General features: G+C 39.1%; 1 protein-coding gene across 1 annotated transcript in view; it reads right to left on the reverse strand.

The window, feature by feature from the left end:
- Positions 1 to 17,841, reverse strand: part of LOC128080301 (uncharacterized) — a 139,449-nt gene that overhangs the window by 3,111 nt on the left and 118,497 nt on the right. Inside the window, exon 4 of the mRNA XM_052682355.1 lies at positions 1,211 to 1,301. Coding sequence (XP_052538315.1) covers positions 1,211 to 1,301 — 91 coding nt within the window. The remainder of the gene's footprint in view (positions 1 to 1,210; positions 1,302 to 17,841) is intronic.

Genomic DNA, 17,841 nt, shown 5'->3' on the forward strand with positions numbered 1-17,841 from the left:
TTTATATGAATCATCACACCTTAGCACAATAGAAGATTTTCAGGTTTTTTGTATTTTTAATTTCTGATGGCCATGGCTTAAAGTCATTGCAAAAACAGTGCCATTTTTCGCTTTTATTTTATCATACAGCTAGAAAATACTGCACATTCAAGGCAGTGATATATTGCAGGATTACTTGTTTGTCATTTAATTTTATTTCTGAAAATAAAGTAGAAGCCTTGTCTCTTTACTTCAGTTTTCTTTTATATGGTAATAAAATTACTTTGACCTTCAGGTTTGTGCTTTAAAATTGTATAGAAAGTGTATTTGTGTAGGTTTTCTGACATTCACGGGCAGAAAATTGGTTAAAGGAAAAAGTAAAGTACATATGTGTATAATAGTACAGAATTTATAATCCTTGCCCTTTTAAGATTATTTGTAACTAAGTTGCTGGAGGTGTGTTATGAGGATAGTTTTTAGGAAAAACAAAGATGAAGTCTGGAGGAACAATGCCAGCTAGCAGGAAGAAGTTACTAATAGTAAGTGTGCTCTTGATACTATTGTTCCAGAAAGCACATCATTTTTCATCTCTTTATAAAGAAATAAAATGTGAACATATCTCTAGCATTTTCTTCAGGCCCATAAAGAAATTCTATTGTTTGGAAATGGAAGGGGAAAAAAAGAAAAAGATAAGGGAACAGTAGAAGGAACAGTCAAATTATCTTGGCAACTAGGGCTACTGTTTAGAAAGTAGGCTATAGATTTCTATGGGACAAGGAGGGTTAGGTATGAAAGGCGAGTTTCCTAACACTTTCAGGATGCTTGTGTCAGCATTGCTATGTTTTGTTTAGAAGCAAAGCTTAAAATCTAGGAAGTACCCAACAAAAAGTGTAGTAATAAAGATTAAGGAAGTCTATTTCCCACCCCATCTGCCATCAATCTGCTGAATTCATTGTCACAAGATCCAGAGAAAGTGAGAAAAATAAATGCATCTGAAAGTAGGTGAAGATAAACTGATGAAGGACTGGTCCACCCATCATCATTACGCTGATTGATCCCAGTGCACCTTTTGGTTCAGAAGGTGATTGAACTGGTGACAGGAAAAGGTAACTTGTGCATCCTGGAAAGGTATGGTGTACCAGGGCAAAAAAAACACAAACCAAAACAAAAAAAAATCTGGTGAACTTTTTAAAAATTAACTAAATATATACAGAGTATAGTTCACAACTACCAAATTCATGAAATGATAGATGAGTATTATAGAGGAGTCAAATCTACTTTTCCTCCTAATTCCTTGGGTCCAATTAAAGCCATGAATTTCTCTGCAGAGAAAAAGGCAAGCAATGAATCCACAGTTCCCTCAGACAACTTTTGAGATTTTGTTTCTATAGCAGAAAAAGGATACCAAACTGTCCATTCTTCAGGTAAATTTATTTTAATACTTCCTCACTGTAAGGTAAGTGCACATACCAGTCTGTACTAATTGATATCTATATTTACACACATCATTCTCAGGGCTCAATTGGCAACATTTCCCACAGCCTGCAGCACTCGAGCAAGAGATCCAGATTTTACAATTCAACTTGGCATTTCCTAATAAAAACTTAATTAATAATTTAATCTTTCCTGATTATTTCCCAGCATTCTTTTAATAATGCAAACATAAAAGCCACAGTCTCACAGAGACATTTGAAATTAAAGATATTCAGATTTTATCACTAGCATCATTGTAACTACTCTCACATATCATATGCAGAAATCATATTACAGAAATTCAGAAAAATATGTGAAAGGATAAGCAGGGATGTACTTTAGGAGCTATTTAGGTACTTAATGGGAATTTTTAAGGTTCCCAGTTTGGACATGATAGCCTTTTCTCTAAATTCAATATAGAACAATAGAATCTTTTGAGTTGGAAGGGACCTTTAGAGATGATCTAGTCCAACTCCGCTGCAATGAACAGGGACACCTACAGCTCAATCAGACTGCTCAGGGCCCCAGCCAGCCTGACCTTGAGTGTCCTCAGGGATAGGACTTCCACCACCTCCCTGGGCAACTTGTGCAAGTACCTCATCACCCCTACTGTAAAAAATGTTTCCCTTACATCCAATCTAAATCTTCCCTCTTTTGGTTTGAAACCATTCTCCTTTGTCCTACCACAACAGACTTTGCTAAAGAGTCTGCCCTTCCTTCTTATAGTCCCCCCTTTAGATACTGAAAGACCACTATCAGGTCTCCCTGGAGTCTTCTCATCTCTAAGCTGAACAGCCCCAGCTCTCTCAGACTGTCCCTGTAGGAGAGGTGTTCCACTCCTTGGATCATTTTTGTGTCCCCCTTCTGGATGTTCTCTAACAGGTCCGTGTCTCTCCTGTAGTGAGGACTCCATATCTAAACACAGTACTCCAGGTAAGGCCTCACCAGCATAGACTAGAGGGGCAGAATCACCTCCCTCTCACCCTGATGGCATTTCTCTTGATGCAGCCTAGGATCAATTGGCTTTCTGGGCTGCGACGACACACTACTGGCTCATGCCCAACTTGCCATCTACCAGTACTTCCAAGTCCTTTTTGGCAAAGCTGTGCTCTGTCTTTACATCGTCCAGCTTGAGATGACAGCAGGGGTTGCTGTAACCCAGGCGCAAGACTTTGCACTTGAATTTAGTGAACTTCATGAGGTTCACTTGGATCCACTGTTCGACCCTGTCCAGGTCTCTCTGGATGGCATTCCATTCCTCAGGCATGCCAACTGCATCCCACAGCTTGGTGTCATCCACAAACTTGCTGAGAGTGCACTTAATCCCAATGTGAATGTACCTAATGAAGATGTTAAAGGGCACTGGTCTCAGTACAGACTCCTGAGGGAAACTACTTATCACAGATCTCCATCTAGACACTGAGCCACTGACCCTCTGGGTACAGTTTTGCAACCTGTCCACTGATCAAATCCATATTTTCCAATCTGGAGAGAAGAATGTTATGGGGAACTGTGTCTTAATGAATTCCAAATAGATGACATCAGTGGCTGTAGAAACAAATAAATTAGAGATACACAGATTACAGAGATGGACTTCATGGTGCACGAGTAATTGGCTGGATGGTCACACTCAAAAAGTTGCAGTCAAGATGGAGATGAGTGACAAGAGGCATTTCGTAGAGTTTGGTAGTTCTGTTTAACATCTTTGTCAGAGACACGGGCAGTGGGATTAAGTGTATCCTCAGCAAGTTTGCAGGTAACACAAAATTGAGTGGTGCAATTGGCATGAAAGAAAAAAGAGACACCATCCAGAGCATCCTCAACAAACTTGAGAAGTGGCACCCTGTGAACCTCATAAAGTTCAATAAGCCAAATGCACGGTCCTCTACCTCAGTTGGAGCAATCCCAAGCACAGTTACAAGCTGGGTGGAGAGCAGATTGAGAGCAGCCTTGCAGAGAAGGTCTTAGAGGTACCTGTGGATGAAATATTCAATGTGAGTCAGCAATGTGTGCTTGCAGCCCAGAAAGCCAACCATCAGAAGAAACATGGCCTGCAGGTCAACGAAGTGATTACCTTCCTCTGCTCTCTGCTCCTGTGAGACATCATCATGAGTACTGCATTCAGCTTTAGGGCCCCCAGCACAAGAAGGACATGTATCTGTTGGAGGGAGTCCATAAGCAGGCCACTAAGATGCTCAGTGGGCTGGAACACCTCTCCTTACAAAGAGAGGCTGAGAGTTGGGACTGTTTAGCCTGAAGGAGTGAACGATCTGGAAAGACTTGATTGCAGCCTTCCAGTACTTAGAGGGAGCTTATAAGAAACATGGAAAAAGAGTTTTACAATGGCAGGTAGTGATAGGACAAGGGGTGATTGCTTTAAATGGAAAGAGGGTAGATATATTTTAGGCATAAGGAAGAAATTATCTACACTAGTGGTTGCAATCCTGCTCACAGCAAGGGGGTTGGAACTGGATGGTCTTCAAGGTTCCTTCCAACCCAAACCATTCTATGATTCATTATATAATTTTCACTCCTGCCTTCAAATGCCTTTTTGGACAGTCTACACTTCGCTCATCAGTACAAGGCCTGAAAAAAGGACAGACACTATAAATAGCAAGAAATTCGGATTGTCCCTTTTGTGATCTCTGATGTCACTGAGTAAGTCAATTCTACACCATTCTGAAGAAACAAACCTGATTTTGGATGTCATACTAGGATACAAAGATCAAAAAAATCAATGTAATGTCATAGATGGAAAAACTTAGAATATTGGTTTAAAAATGAGATACAGAGATGCATATCCAAATGTAAAACACTTTATAATTCCCAAGACAGACACTTAAATACAGTAAAGATTTTATCTCTAATAAAAAAGAGCCCTGTGAAAGGATGCATGTGTATGATTACTGTACAGTCACACCTAAATATTAATATTGTTGGATGCATGATTGCTTCTCTTTTGTAAAGAAAAAGCTAATTATGGGTGAAGCTGAAACCATGAGCTCTTCTGTCTCTGAGGCAGAGACATAAAGAGGGAGCTGAGAAAAAAAGAAAGTATCTTAAATAAAGGGAAAAAGAGAAGTGTAAGAACTGTAAGAATCAAAGGACGAAGAAAAGTCTGGTATGTGAGGTCTTGAAAGCTGTGAGGTCTTGAAAGCTTTTCCTAGAAAGGAGAAGAATAAAAAAACAAGAGAAATAAAATCCCTTGGAATGTTGCTCCTTCTTTAGGCACAGGAAGACAAACAAAATACTGGTCAGATTGCTGTAGAAGGTGCCAAGGTATAAGACGGAGCTCTATAGACATTATAAATCATAAATCTTGCTCTTAATGTTTTAGAGGTGGATGTGACTTTCTGATGCCATAGGGAAGCAAGTTTAAGAACTGAGTTCCTTATTAGCCAAATAGGCTAGTAAAGGCTCTATAGTTGCACAAGTGTGAAGTGGAGTTATAACCTTTCTAAAGAAGTCCCTGCTTCTGGAGCACATTTATGTGCATTTCACCCTGCATCTCTGCAACCGAAAAATAAGCAGCTATCTAAAATTTGCTTCTAAATGTCATGCTCTTTACCTCCACTAAGTCTTCCTTTGACATTCAATTTGGCATAAAAAAATAGGGAAGGCACATGGGAAGGCACTTTTACTGATAGAATTCCTCCTTTCTTTATCTTTTATCTAAATGTCCTTAGAATAACAAGTCCACTATCTTGATCATGGCAATAGTTGTATTTATTACATTGACAGGAACAGCAAAATAGGGAAACTTTACCCAATACTACTGCCATATATATCTGCTATGCAAAGGAGATAAGTTTCCAGGTAAATGAGGTAGCCATTAACAGTCTCCCTAGCAACACTTGAACTAGGATGTTTTCCAATAGTCATGAATTCAGAAATCAGCCAGAAGGATCCACTCTCCAGTCTGATCTCCAGTATTACCAAAGCTGGAAAGTTGCACTGGATCCATTTTGCTTTGAATAAGATAATTTTTACTAAGACAAGGAATCATCTGAGCTAAAAACTGCAAGCACTTCTGATAATAGGAGACATGTCACAATCCTTAAAAATTGTCCCCATAGTCAAGGACATTGGAATAGGTTTGAGATCAGCTCTACCTGACATATCATTTCATTTAATATATTGAGTTTGCCCTTCATCAGATTGATACAAGTATGGCATACAGGCTTCTTGTTCATCGCTGGCAGAAATGCATAGCTAATGGTGGTGACTGTTGAAAAAAAGTGCTTTGTAGCTGAGAATTCACTCTATCAACCAGTGTTACTGTGCTCTTTGAATCAGTTGTAGTTTCTGCAGAAATAAATAGGAGGCATTACTTTCAGAGTGACCTATATACATTCTTTCTTCTGAAGGGCACAACCAAACTGACAGACTAGACAACAGCCAAGCTTAGGAGTTTTATGTTACACCGTCTGATGTATGAAGACAGGACATTTGCACCTTTGTAGGTTTCTTGCATTACTGCCTGACTACATGTTACTACTACTTCCACAACTGTGAGAGCTGCTTTCAGCTGGAAAACAGAGATCAATCGCAGTGGGGGACCTACTAAACATTTCTAGACCTCCATGCTAATACCCATGTTGGAGATCTGCATCAGACACATAGTAAGTCTAAAATTAAAGATCTGGATCTGACTCTCTCAGTCAGAGCCAGTGATTATTTCACATTTCCCCTTCCTTCAGTGCAAGCCTTATCACTTTAAGTTGTTTTTCCATCCTGCAAGCTTCTGATGCCTCTCAGAGCCTGGCAGGCAAAAGGTTTCTTACATCAGAGACACCTCCTTATTACTAAATCTGACAGCCTATTTTCCATGTGTAAACACGTCAATGTAGTTTTCGTGAAATTCAATATTCCTTCATTTTTTCTTTTACAAAAACACAGAGCATCAGACTATCTGCTCTGATGTCTATGGGAGGCCTGCCAAGGACAAGGCTGATGAAATACAGCCTGAGACAAGCTCCATCTGTCCCATTTAGGCAATCCACAGGGTCAGGTCTCTGCAGAGAAAGCAATAACTGCAAGATGGTTTTCTAAGCAGACACCAAGAGAGAACTACTGCTCATATTGATTAAAATAAACAAGCCCAGAGGGAAGTTGTATTAACTGTAAATTTGAGTTAGATTACTAATTTCAGATCGTGGCTTTCTATTTAAGACCAACACGGCAACCTAGAGCAATAAAGAACAAACAGCATAATTCCATGCTCCAGAAGGTAGACTTTTTCTCTCAATGATGAGAAGCCTCTCTCAAGAAAGTCTACACATCTGTCCAGATCCTTGAGTCAGCACGAAGCCAAAAAGGCAGAAAAAAGAAGGGACAGGAAAGTTAGTCCTGCCTGATCTGTCCAAGTCAGCACACTTGGGAAGGTCATCAGGACTGTGATGTGATTTGGCAATGTTTTCATGCCAAGAAGTTAAGCTAGCACCATCAAAATTAGGGCTTATATGAATGAAGGTCTGGGAAGAGTTGCCTGGGTACAGAAAAGAGTGGGAAGAGGAGACACAGAGAGAGATCTGACTACTTTTGGAGAACTTCATGGAAGAAAGGGGTCAAACATGATCACGGTCACACGGGTAAGAGGCAGAGGGTAATACTCTGATACAAGTGCATAAAATCACTGCAGAACGACACTACAGAGCATCAGCATTGTTCCCTGAAAAGTGGAATTCCAAAGCAATGGTCTTTAATCTACTTCTGACCCTAGCACATGGACTGGCAGAAAGTAAAACCGTTGCAGCAGGTGCAAAACATCTGTGTCCTATGCTTTTTTATGAAAAACATCAGTAATCTTTCACTTTGTCCTATGGCCACCATACACATTCAGTTATGCCATGCAAGAAGATGGTGGAAAACCAAAGGATGTTTACTTCACTTACTCTCCTGACAAAGAGACTAACTCAGCACAGAACTGATCTCTTATTCCAACAACTGTAACAAAATAAAAGGAGAATACAATTAAGCGCTATACAAAAACATAAATAAATAAATAAATAAATTTAAAAAGCAAACTCAAATAAAAGATACTCAGGAAGAACAGCAGTTGATTAACAGAGACTCTTCAAACATGAAAATACTATGTTTCATGTTTCACGTTACCTTGATAGCAATGCATACCACAAGGATACCACTCAACAACTCAGCATTTGAGTTTATATATCATGGTATCACATAATGACTTAGGCTGGAAGGGACCTTAACGATCATTTAGTCCCAATCCCTGGCTACCCACTAGATCAGGCTTACCAGGGCCCCATCCAATCTGGCAATTGAATGTCTCCATGGTAGGACATCCACAATCAGCTAGAGCTCCGGTTGCACTAATCTGTACTCTCTAAAAGCCTAATCTCCACAGGTGTTCAAGGCCAGGTTGGTCAAGGGCTTTGGGCAAAGAGATCTAGTGAAAGATGTGCTAGGCCACAGCAGTGGGATTTGACTAGATGATCTTTAAACATCCCTTCCAACCTACATCATTGTTTGATTCTACAGCCAAACTCTTTGATATTATTGTATCTACTCTGAGGAAATCCATCTTGACATCCAACTCACCAACTTAAATATAATCACAAACTCATCAAGAACACTGCTTCTAAGGAAAAGTCTGAATGATTGAAGATTCTCATGAATACAGGCTTTACAAAGCAAAAAGAAATCAGTTAACGTTGTATGGCATAGATGTAACTTGCCTGCAATGGAGATTTCAGATAAAGTCATTAAATAATCACAGAATGTGTTGAAAGAAAATACAACCTTGGAAAAAATTTCTTAAAAAATTTTCTTGATAACTTTCAATTATCCCTAATCTCACCAAACTCCTCCCTAGAAGAAATATTCTCATAGAACAAGTACAGCTAAGCCAGACCATATCAATGTAACAAAAGCAAATTCCACCAACACTCCAGGCACTAAAATGTGTGCATTAACCCAGTGCCATCAGAATCTCTGAAACTACACCTGGTTATCCTAAACTCTTCTTCTAACAACAAAACATGCTTCTGGAAATGATATGAACAAAACTAGCCAACCACCCCTCATCAGTGAGCTCCTGATCTATATGACGATCATATATGATCTATATATGATCTATAAAGAAATGATCTATAAAGAAACCTTCTCTCCAATCATCTGGTCCTCATCCTCAAGTTGACAAACAAAAGTATAATACTGTTTAGCTGGAAAGATTTTCTACGTTTCTTTAAATATCCATTCTGTCTGGCACTGCCCACATGCTCTGTTGTAGAAAGACAGGGATAAACACGAATTGTCTTGGCCACAGTCATAGGCTGGTTGCTATGCTAGAAGGGCGTTTGCTCTGATTCTGTCAAGCTGCTTTCAGTCATTCAAATTTCATATGCCAACATTTGGACAGAAAAGAAGGAATGAATTTCAGAATCAATGGCCTCCCTTGTCCTGCTGAGAGCTCCTCCTTCTCTCATTTTCAAAAGGGTGTGGAAGAGCGTATTTTATCAGATCACAGTCACAGCATTCTTGCATGGAAAGGAAATACCGCATTTTTGTTACAGAAGATAAACAGAACAAAGGCAGAACACAAACTGGTTATTCTTTAATATTGTGAATTGTGAGCTACTATTATTTGGGTGCTGTCATCTTTAATTAAATTTCATACAAAATGTATTTAGCAAACAATCTATTTGTCAATTTTTTTTCAGCTGCTTCTAATGGAAAAACAGATTCTTATTCAGAATCAAATTGGAAGTACTGAAACAGACTTTGTGAAATGTAATTTATTTTAATTGATATGTTTTACAATGTTCTCCTAATATCACTCACTAGTCAAACCACTGAGTGGTTTCCATATTTTGAAATGTTAGATCATGGACGTGCCAAGTCCCTGTCACTTTAACAAGTGAAGTGTGAAAAATGTACAAATGAGATGTTAATTATCTGCTGACGTGTTCTTTTACACAGCTTTTGTCTCTCAATAAAATTTGCTTCAGGTTAAACAAAGATAACCAAGACTCACGTTTGGAAGGATGGAAGATTTGTCTTGTCCGGGAGCATTGACAACCAATCTCTCAGCTTCCTTTTCTATGCCATCTAAAATCATTAGTCACGTTCTACTTTTGCGCAGTACACACACAAGCTGGCTACCGAGCAATGCACACTGAGTGGAGTTAGCACCCAAATTCATTCTTTAAGGATGTGCAGCCAGGCTAGGTGAAATGTTTGATAAGGTCTCAGGGATATGTTGGAGAGAGTTGATTAATGGTGGTATTGCCACCAACTTTTCTTTGGTCTTCTCTCACATACTAACCTGAGTTTAACAATTCTCAACTTTTATTTGGCTTATAAATTTGATGGTTTTGTTTGCTACTGTGGAGAATGATACCTATGCATCAAACTTAATCTTGCTCACATTCTTTTGTCTTCATGGTCACCACAACACCACCATGCTGACTCTCCAGAGCTTTTTTGCCAATCCATACTTATCTTAATGCTTAATGACATGAGCAAGCACTAGAAATGCACCTGTCCTGAGTGAGACACAGAGACTGCACTGCAGCTCTGTAAAGCAAAACATACAGAATCCTGCACAGCATATACTTCTTTTTAGTCTGGGACTGGCATGAGACCTACTGTAACTTTGCATTATGTGCTGGAGGTTTGGGAGCAGAAAGCCCAGCACTGCTCAGTTCAAACATACGCACAACTAGTAGAAAGAACAGTGAAACTGAATGCAGGTTATAGCCTTTCCTTCATGACTGCCTACTTGAGTCCTCCTGGAAAAATGGGTGGTAGTCTAAATATGTTTGTTCAAAAGTGTTTTGGCAATAGGAAAAACGAATACAAATCAGCATCTTAAGCAATTTGCTTTCCAAATTGCTTTTAAAATACATTTAAAAAGAGGAAGGGCATATTTCTTTCTGTTGGGCTCATAATTCAGATTCCATAAAAGCAGACCCACTCTGATTCCAAATTATTCATATCAGTTTTGTTTGTCCATGTTGTAGGAATGTTAACAAAGCAATTTCACAGATCTACTTTATTATTTAAGGCCTCCTTATTACTTGTACTTTGTTTGTGTTATAAATTATTATCTATTTAAAAAAAATCTATTAACCCTAAATAAGTGTTAAATAAATGTTTGGTATTACAAGCAAACAAATTTATCTAAGGATTAAGGCATCCACACATGTTATTTTGTTTTGTACATAATGTTTGGTCAGGTCTTATCAAACTAGGGTGCCCCTCAAAGCTTAAAAATAGGAATTGTGCAGAAGGAATTAAGATAAAATTAACAGAAAGCTCTGGTTTAATATAACCTCTGTATCATGGAATGGAATCCCAACCGAAAAATTACCACGTTGTTTGGTAGGCTGTCAAAAACTACAATAAAATACATCTCTAAACTGTGCACGTCTGCAAGAAAGGTTTCATGATCTCATCAAGGGAAAAGCAGGATCTAAGCACTTAATATAAGTGCATCTTCTCACACCTATAGGTGTGAGAAACAAGGATAGACTGCTCCTCCTGGGAGCTCACAACCTGGATTAAGGACAAGATCAATACCAGATAAAAGCTAAATAGCTAAATAAACAGCCTTGGGAGCAAGACTGAAGGGAGCGATCACTTGTGACTGAGAGCCACATCTAACCAAGCTGTCTGAGGTAGTCTGAATCTAATTCTTTTCCTGAGTCAGTCACTTAAGGACACAATCAGAGCTTTGATCTACTCACACAAAAGCAGCAACATTTTATTTGTTCTACTCTCCCCCCTTTGTCTTGTCTTTCCCCACTCATGGGAGCATGTGGAATGGAGCAGTTTTTCACTCAGGCCAAAAGGAATATTTTCATTGGAAAAAGTTTTATCTGTACAAGAGACTGAGCTGATATAATTAGGTGGGTTCTAAATTAGATGTAAGGAACCTCACTCAGCATCAGAAGTGATTCCATGATTCCCGTTACTACCTGCCTCTGGAGGGAAATTTGTCTCCTTTTACTCTCACTTTTGAGCTCTTCCTATTAAAAAATACCTCCCCCTCCTGCCACATCATTTATTTCAGTAGACCATAAGAAGCTGGCAGCTATGCTATATTCTCATATACAATGAGGCAAAGCATAAGCAATCTCGATAGCTGTGGTAGATTTACACTACTGCCTGTAAAGACTCAGATCTGAAACACTTGTACAGTACAGTACCAGAATGCCTCAGTGGTGCTTTTCTACTTGTACGTTGGACTTCCCAGTTATTGCTGAAATGGACTCCTCTCCATATAACACATGGACTTTAAGGCTTCACAAATGGGTTCTTCCAATGACTGCCACATACTGAAGTAAAAAGAAATGAGTTCAGACCTCAAACCACAGGGACTGAAGGCTTGAAGCCTTTTATCCTCTTGCACTGAAAGAAAACATGCGTGGTATGCAGGACCTGTGGTAGCAATAGGTATTAGAGTGCAACACAGCACTGACAATGCACCAGCATGGAAACTCAGTGATACAAAGAACCTAAGGAGACACCCAACACATCTAATGTTCCAGACACCCAGCTCCAGCAGCATGTAGACAGAAAGCTGTCATTAGCTAACACACTAAGTACCAAAACAACATCCACCCTTCCTCCAATACATTTCTCTTGAAGGAGAGTAACAGGAGGGGACAGAATCTGAAAGGAAATGCAGTAACCCCAGTCATACTGCTGGCCTAACAACTTTTCCAGTTGAAGGCAAAGAGAGGCACTCTCTGAGGTAGCTATATAGAATCCTAGAATCATTAAGACTGGAAAAGATCATCATGTTCAATCATCCACCTACCACCAATATTGTCCACTAAACAACATCCCTAATTACTACATCTATCCCTTCCTTAAAACACCTCCAGGGATGGTGAGTCCACCACTTCCCTGGGCAGTCGTTTCTCACTGTTCTTTCTGAGAATAAATTCTTCCTAATATCCAACTCAAAGGTCCTAGAGGAGCTACTGAATTAATTAATAAGATTTATTTTTCTTCTTTTGCTACCTTGAGAAAACCCTAAAAAGCACCATCACTCTTCAAAACAAAATCTTTTTCTCCAAAGTGGCTCTACAACATTAAAACAAAAATAGAAAAACTAACAAGCAACCAAATAAACAAACAAAAAACCAACAACAAAAACCCAACAACCCCAGGCAGCTCAAAGACTGTGGCAAAAAGATACATGCATTGCATAGATCTCTCTGCTACTGGTTTCATCGCTCAGTTTTCTTTTCAAGAGGCATCAGCATCTTTCCAGATGCAGGAAACAGTCATGGACATCTTGTAGTTTGGACAGCACAACAGTGCTGCTCTGGTTTTCAGCCAAGCATTGTGGTGCTCTATTCACACCATGCCAATCCTTTTGTCACTTGTTAAAATTTAGTGTTATTTCCACTCCAAAACATTGAGACCATCTGCCTACACATGACACTGACAGCTATTATGTGGCACTTACAGCTATATCTCAGATACCAATTACTATACTGCTGGGCAGCTAGAAGAAGTTCATTTTTTCCATCAATCATGCAAATCTCTCCTTCCCTACTCAACTTCCATTCTTTTATGTAAATGATTTTTTTATATATATGCATAGATTAAAAAAAATGCTCAAAACACTATTAGCAATTAAAAAACTAGCCTTACAAAGTTCTAGAGGTTCACTTAAGCAGCAAGATGAGGACCCTCAAATAACTCCAGCTGAACCTGGAACTCTTTGACTAGTGTGTGCAGAAAGATGCAGCTCTGCCTCTGAAATACTTATAACTTACACAGGCTAGAAGAAGAAAATCTCCTAGGCTTCATTTAACAGCTTTAAATAGAAGTGTCATGTTTTAGAGACATTCATCATGACTGTACAAGTCTGTGGAGGACAATACATGTTGTACATGTACACAGGGAGGGATTTTGCTCCCCTGACCCCCACCTAGAGTTTCAAAGATATACGAGGCATTGGAAGCCTGCCAAAGAACCTGTTGAGTACCTCAGCCTTCTCCATGACTGTTGAAGCCAGTTCTCCCTTGTCTTTTATGGGAAGGGACCCACTCTCTTACACTCAAACAGAAGATCAGTGAGTCTTAACGAACTACAGCAGCTGTCTCACACAGGTCAGTGCAGCAAGACAGCTGTAAGCTTCAGGACTCCAGGATGAGGGCTGAGCAGCTACAGCACAGCCACTGCAATGCACTGATGCATTCATTGCCCTGACTGGCATGTCTGGCCATGTCTGACCATAAATAAAACATCAAGTCCCATGCTCTACTACGGCAGGTAAGGTGGCAAATGATTGTAAATGTGATTTCTACAGATACCTACTGCTTACTTACTCCAAAATATTTTTTTCCTTGCCAAGCACAGATGCTTGAGATTAGCCTCCCTTGTAGCTTTTCAATATCTGTTCCATATTTTAGGAACAGCCATATCTCACCAATAATTCCCATGAGCCTTCAAGTGGGAGCTGTGTTGCAAGATGGCAGGAGGAAAGCAAGGTAAAACAAGGTTGAAGTTCACACATATAGCAGTCACTATGTTAGGATATAATGACCTGAAATTGAACTTTGTGACTCCCAGTAATTTCATCCATTACTTTCTATTTCAGAGTCAGGAGATCAGATCAAATGAATCACTCACAACTGAAAGCTGTCACTTGCTGTATCTCAGTCTGGAAGGTTCAGGTGCCTTGTCTTCTAAGCAGTGTAGCAGATGGAAAATGACTTTCTGCAGCAAGGACATATTCCCTCTCTGCTTCAGGTCCAGAGGGCTTGCAAGCACAATCAGAGTATAGGTGCAGCACTAGAAAGGGTTGTTTTGTATCACGGCAAACTCCAGACACCACGGGGCCACACTGTCATCCAGAGGGACATCAACAGACCCTATGATCCATGGTGTGATCTCAACTACAAGAAGACACAATATGCACCAAATCTTAGCCAAGAGCTCCTTAGGCTTGCTCAGCTCTGCTGCCATCTCTAACTGCCTCCACAGCACAGCAAAATCTGTTCAAGAGTAGCTGATTTTTCCAATGCTGATGGGCTAAAAATGCTGGCACCACTTATGTGTGGAATTCAGGCTCTCTATTACCAACCAGATTATCAGAATAATGTGTTCAGAGGGCAACAAACATCTCAACAACAGAATGAACAGTTCCACTAGGAAGGCTTTCCAGTTGTTTATGCTCTACTCTTTTAAAATCCCTATTCTACCCTCATCACAGTCTGCTTTGGCATTTTCCAGATGATCATTTACTGGGTGATTTGCCACTTCTGGAAGGTAAAGTTGGCAATGTACAGGCTAAAGAGCATTAACTGCAAATATCAAAACTATTTTCTAGAATAACTGAAGGGAATAAACCTAGTAATTTTCAAGACTTCCAAGCATAGATAACTCTCATCCCATGCATGGTTATTATGCTCTCAACATATCCTAGCATAACTCTTTGTTATTAAATGCTTGTTTGTTTTTTAAGATCCATCGTTGGTTTTTTTCAGAGCTCTGCAAAATATTGGCAAACAGGCAATACTATTTCTCAGTCACCTCAAAGGTGCAAACATGCAACACACATAATACCGTACATCGTATTTGGAATATCTTAAATAACTTTAAGCAAAATGCACTCAACAATAAATCTATCAGCATTCTTCATACAACACCCTGTTTCTTGTTGTTACAAGTGTTTAAAGAGGAAAATGCAGGTATTCGGTTAAACTTCATACTCCAGCTTTAAAGCACAACTGACAGAGATACAGTCTCTTCTTACAACACACTGTGTAAACTAGACACTTTAAGGTCCAAGGAAAAGACACCACCTCTGTCCTTTCAGCCATTCCTCATCACTGGTAGAATCAAAGCCCTAGGGAGTCAGTCTCCTCATCTCCTAGTGAGTAGCGATCTGCTTATTCATCTCACACAATAAAAGCATTACAAGCATATATAAAATAGCTTTTCCCTGGATCTCCATAGAAGTCTGACTTAGCAAGAAAGTGCTGATTTATTCTTGCCCTTTACTACAGTGTTTTTCTTACTGTCTTGATGATCTATACATGCTGCATCAAGACTCAAGAGTTATTTACACACAAAGACACTTGTCGTTGAAGAAGAAAGAGGTTCTGCGGTATTGAATGGAAGTCTTCATGACTTTGAACCCTGATCTCATTCAGCTTCAAACTCATGTTTGAGGGCATGGCAAACAACACTTAGGCAAAACTGTTCTGAAGGCAGATGCTACTGCTAAGAGTTGGAGAAGTGCTCTTCTCACTCCCCTTGTTGGAGTTTCTATAAAATGGACAACCATGGTCAACCATACAGTGTTGAACAGAACTGCTGAAAGTTCATATCTCCATTATCTCCCCAAGGACCCATGCAGAGCTGGTAAACTGTGCCCTGACTCACTACAGATCCCTCCTAAAATGCTTGGCAGTGGAATAAGCTATGAAACATAACAGCGGTCTTGCTCAGTACACTATTTTTCAAAGCATTTAAAAATTGATCAAATTTTGGCCTTATTCTACAAAGACTAAGGAGATACACAAATAAAAAAAATTGCTTTCATTCCCTTGTTGGTATGTAACCACTTGTGCCCCAAAGTGATTTCTAGATATATTATATATATTTACTGCTTAAAGAATAAAGAAATCGTTTTTTGTGTGCATTCCAGAATCACACATAGCATTAAATATTGAACTGCAGAAAGTGTTTCTCAGTTAAAAGCAAACGTCTTTTTAGTACACCATACAGCATAAGAAGACATCAAAGACTGATTTAGTATTAATTTGGTGAAGGGCATTGCACTGTATGCTGTGTTAAACAGCAATGATTTCATTTTATTCCTCACCTTAGGGTAAGTTCCAACTCTAGATTAATATTATTTGTTAAAATAATGCAATTTTATAAGACAGACTTTGTGAAGCCACATAAAATGTTTGACAGGTACATGCAAACAGAAAAAAATCTCTGAAATAATAAAAAAAGGCTCGCTGCATTTGCTGAAATAACTACAAATATTGTAATAATAACTACAAATCAAAACATCAAGCAAAACTTAAGACAGAAATTTGTGCTTTATAAAAAACACATTCCTTTATATGTGCTAAAAAACATCAGGGAACTGAATATGGTTGATAGGATGCACACCTATCTAATTGTGTGTGTATTCTAAATTTATAAAGAGGATAACAAGAGATTTTACTAGGTATTGCTGCTTCTTTGCCTTTAAAATGGTGTAAAGTAAATTTCTTCTTTGACAAGGTAACCAGCCTCATGAATAAGGAGGAAGGTAGAAGAGATGAATTATTTAGACTTCTGTAGAGCTTTTAGTTCTGTCCCATATGACATTCTCATAAGCAAGCTAAAGAAATATGCTCTACATATAAATATTATCAGGCAGGTGTAGAAATCATTGAAAAATCACTTTGAGATTGAAATCACTTTGAGGGTACAAGTCTTTTAGTCCTTTGCTCTTGGATTAGATAGATATCAGAAGGCTCTACCCCTGAGCCTTATTTATTAAATGTCTTCATTGTTAATAGGACAGAGATAACAGTATTTACGTGAAGTGAAGAGAAACTGCAAATTATTCAGATGATAGGTTCAGAATTTTGAAGGATTGTGAGGGATTTTTCCAAATTGTGTCACTAACATGACACTAAACAGTTTTCCAAAGCATTAATGGCAGGATAAAAGCTTGGGGATTATTTCTTTTTCCAAATTCCCTGAAAGAAAGAGAAGATAAACATTCCCCATTCCTTACCCTACCCTCAGGCATCTACTTATGACTGTTGCTGGATGTAAGACACTACGCTAGACTTCTGGTCTGAGCCCATCTGGTCACTGTTATATCAATTCTCTGGCCTTCTGAAGAAACATCAGTTTCCCTAGATGCAGAAAGTACGCACATCCCTGCACCAGCCCTTGATTTTGCACTCTCTGTGCACCAAGCATTTAGAAATACTGTTAGGCAAGGTCATACACAGCTGCTGGGGAAACAAGAAAGGAGAATACACTGAAGAGTTCATGCTTTATCTTAATAACTATTCCAGGCAGATTACACCTGCTATTGTCTGAAACTGAATAGAAGAAAACAACCTACAGAAGGAGGAACCCAAGCTCTAAGGCTTTTTCCTGGCCTAAGTCCAGGATTGGATACAAGAAGCACAGAGCTTATACTGGTGTAGTAAGTACTCAGTTCTGTATTCCATACACTAAGCAAGGGACAGAAAACAACGGTGAAATCGCACCAGAAGAGAACATGAAAAAGGGTGCAAAATGACTACTCCATCACATTCATTTAGCGGGTAAAAGCAAGGAAAAACAAATCCTCTTCTGGGTTATATAATTTGCCAGTAAGTATTAAAATCAGCTTCTCTCCAAGATTTGTTATTCACCTATTAAAACTCAGCATAGTAA

This window comes from Tympanuchus pallidicinctus, unplaced genomic scaffold (genome assembly GCF_026119805.1).
Source record: "Tympanuchus pallidicinctus isolate F22 unplaced genomic scaffold, pur_lepc_1.0 scaffold2, whole genome shotgun sequence".
In the NCBI taxonomy this organism is placed as follows: domain Eukaryota; kingdom Metazoa; phylum Chordata; class Aves; order Galliformes; family Phasianidae; genus Tympanuchus; species Tympanuchus pallidicinctus.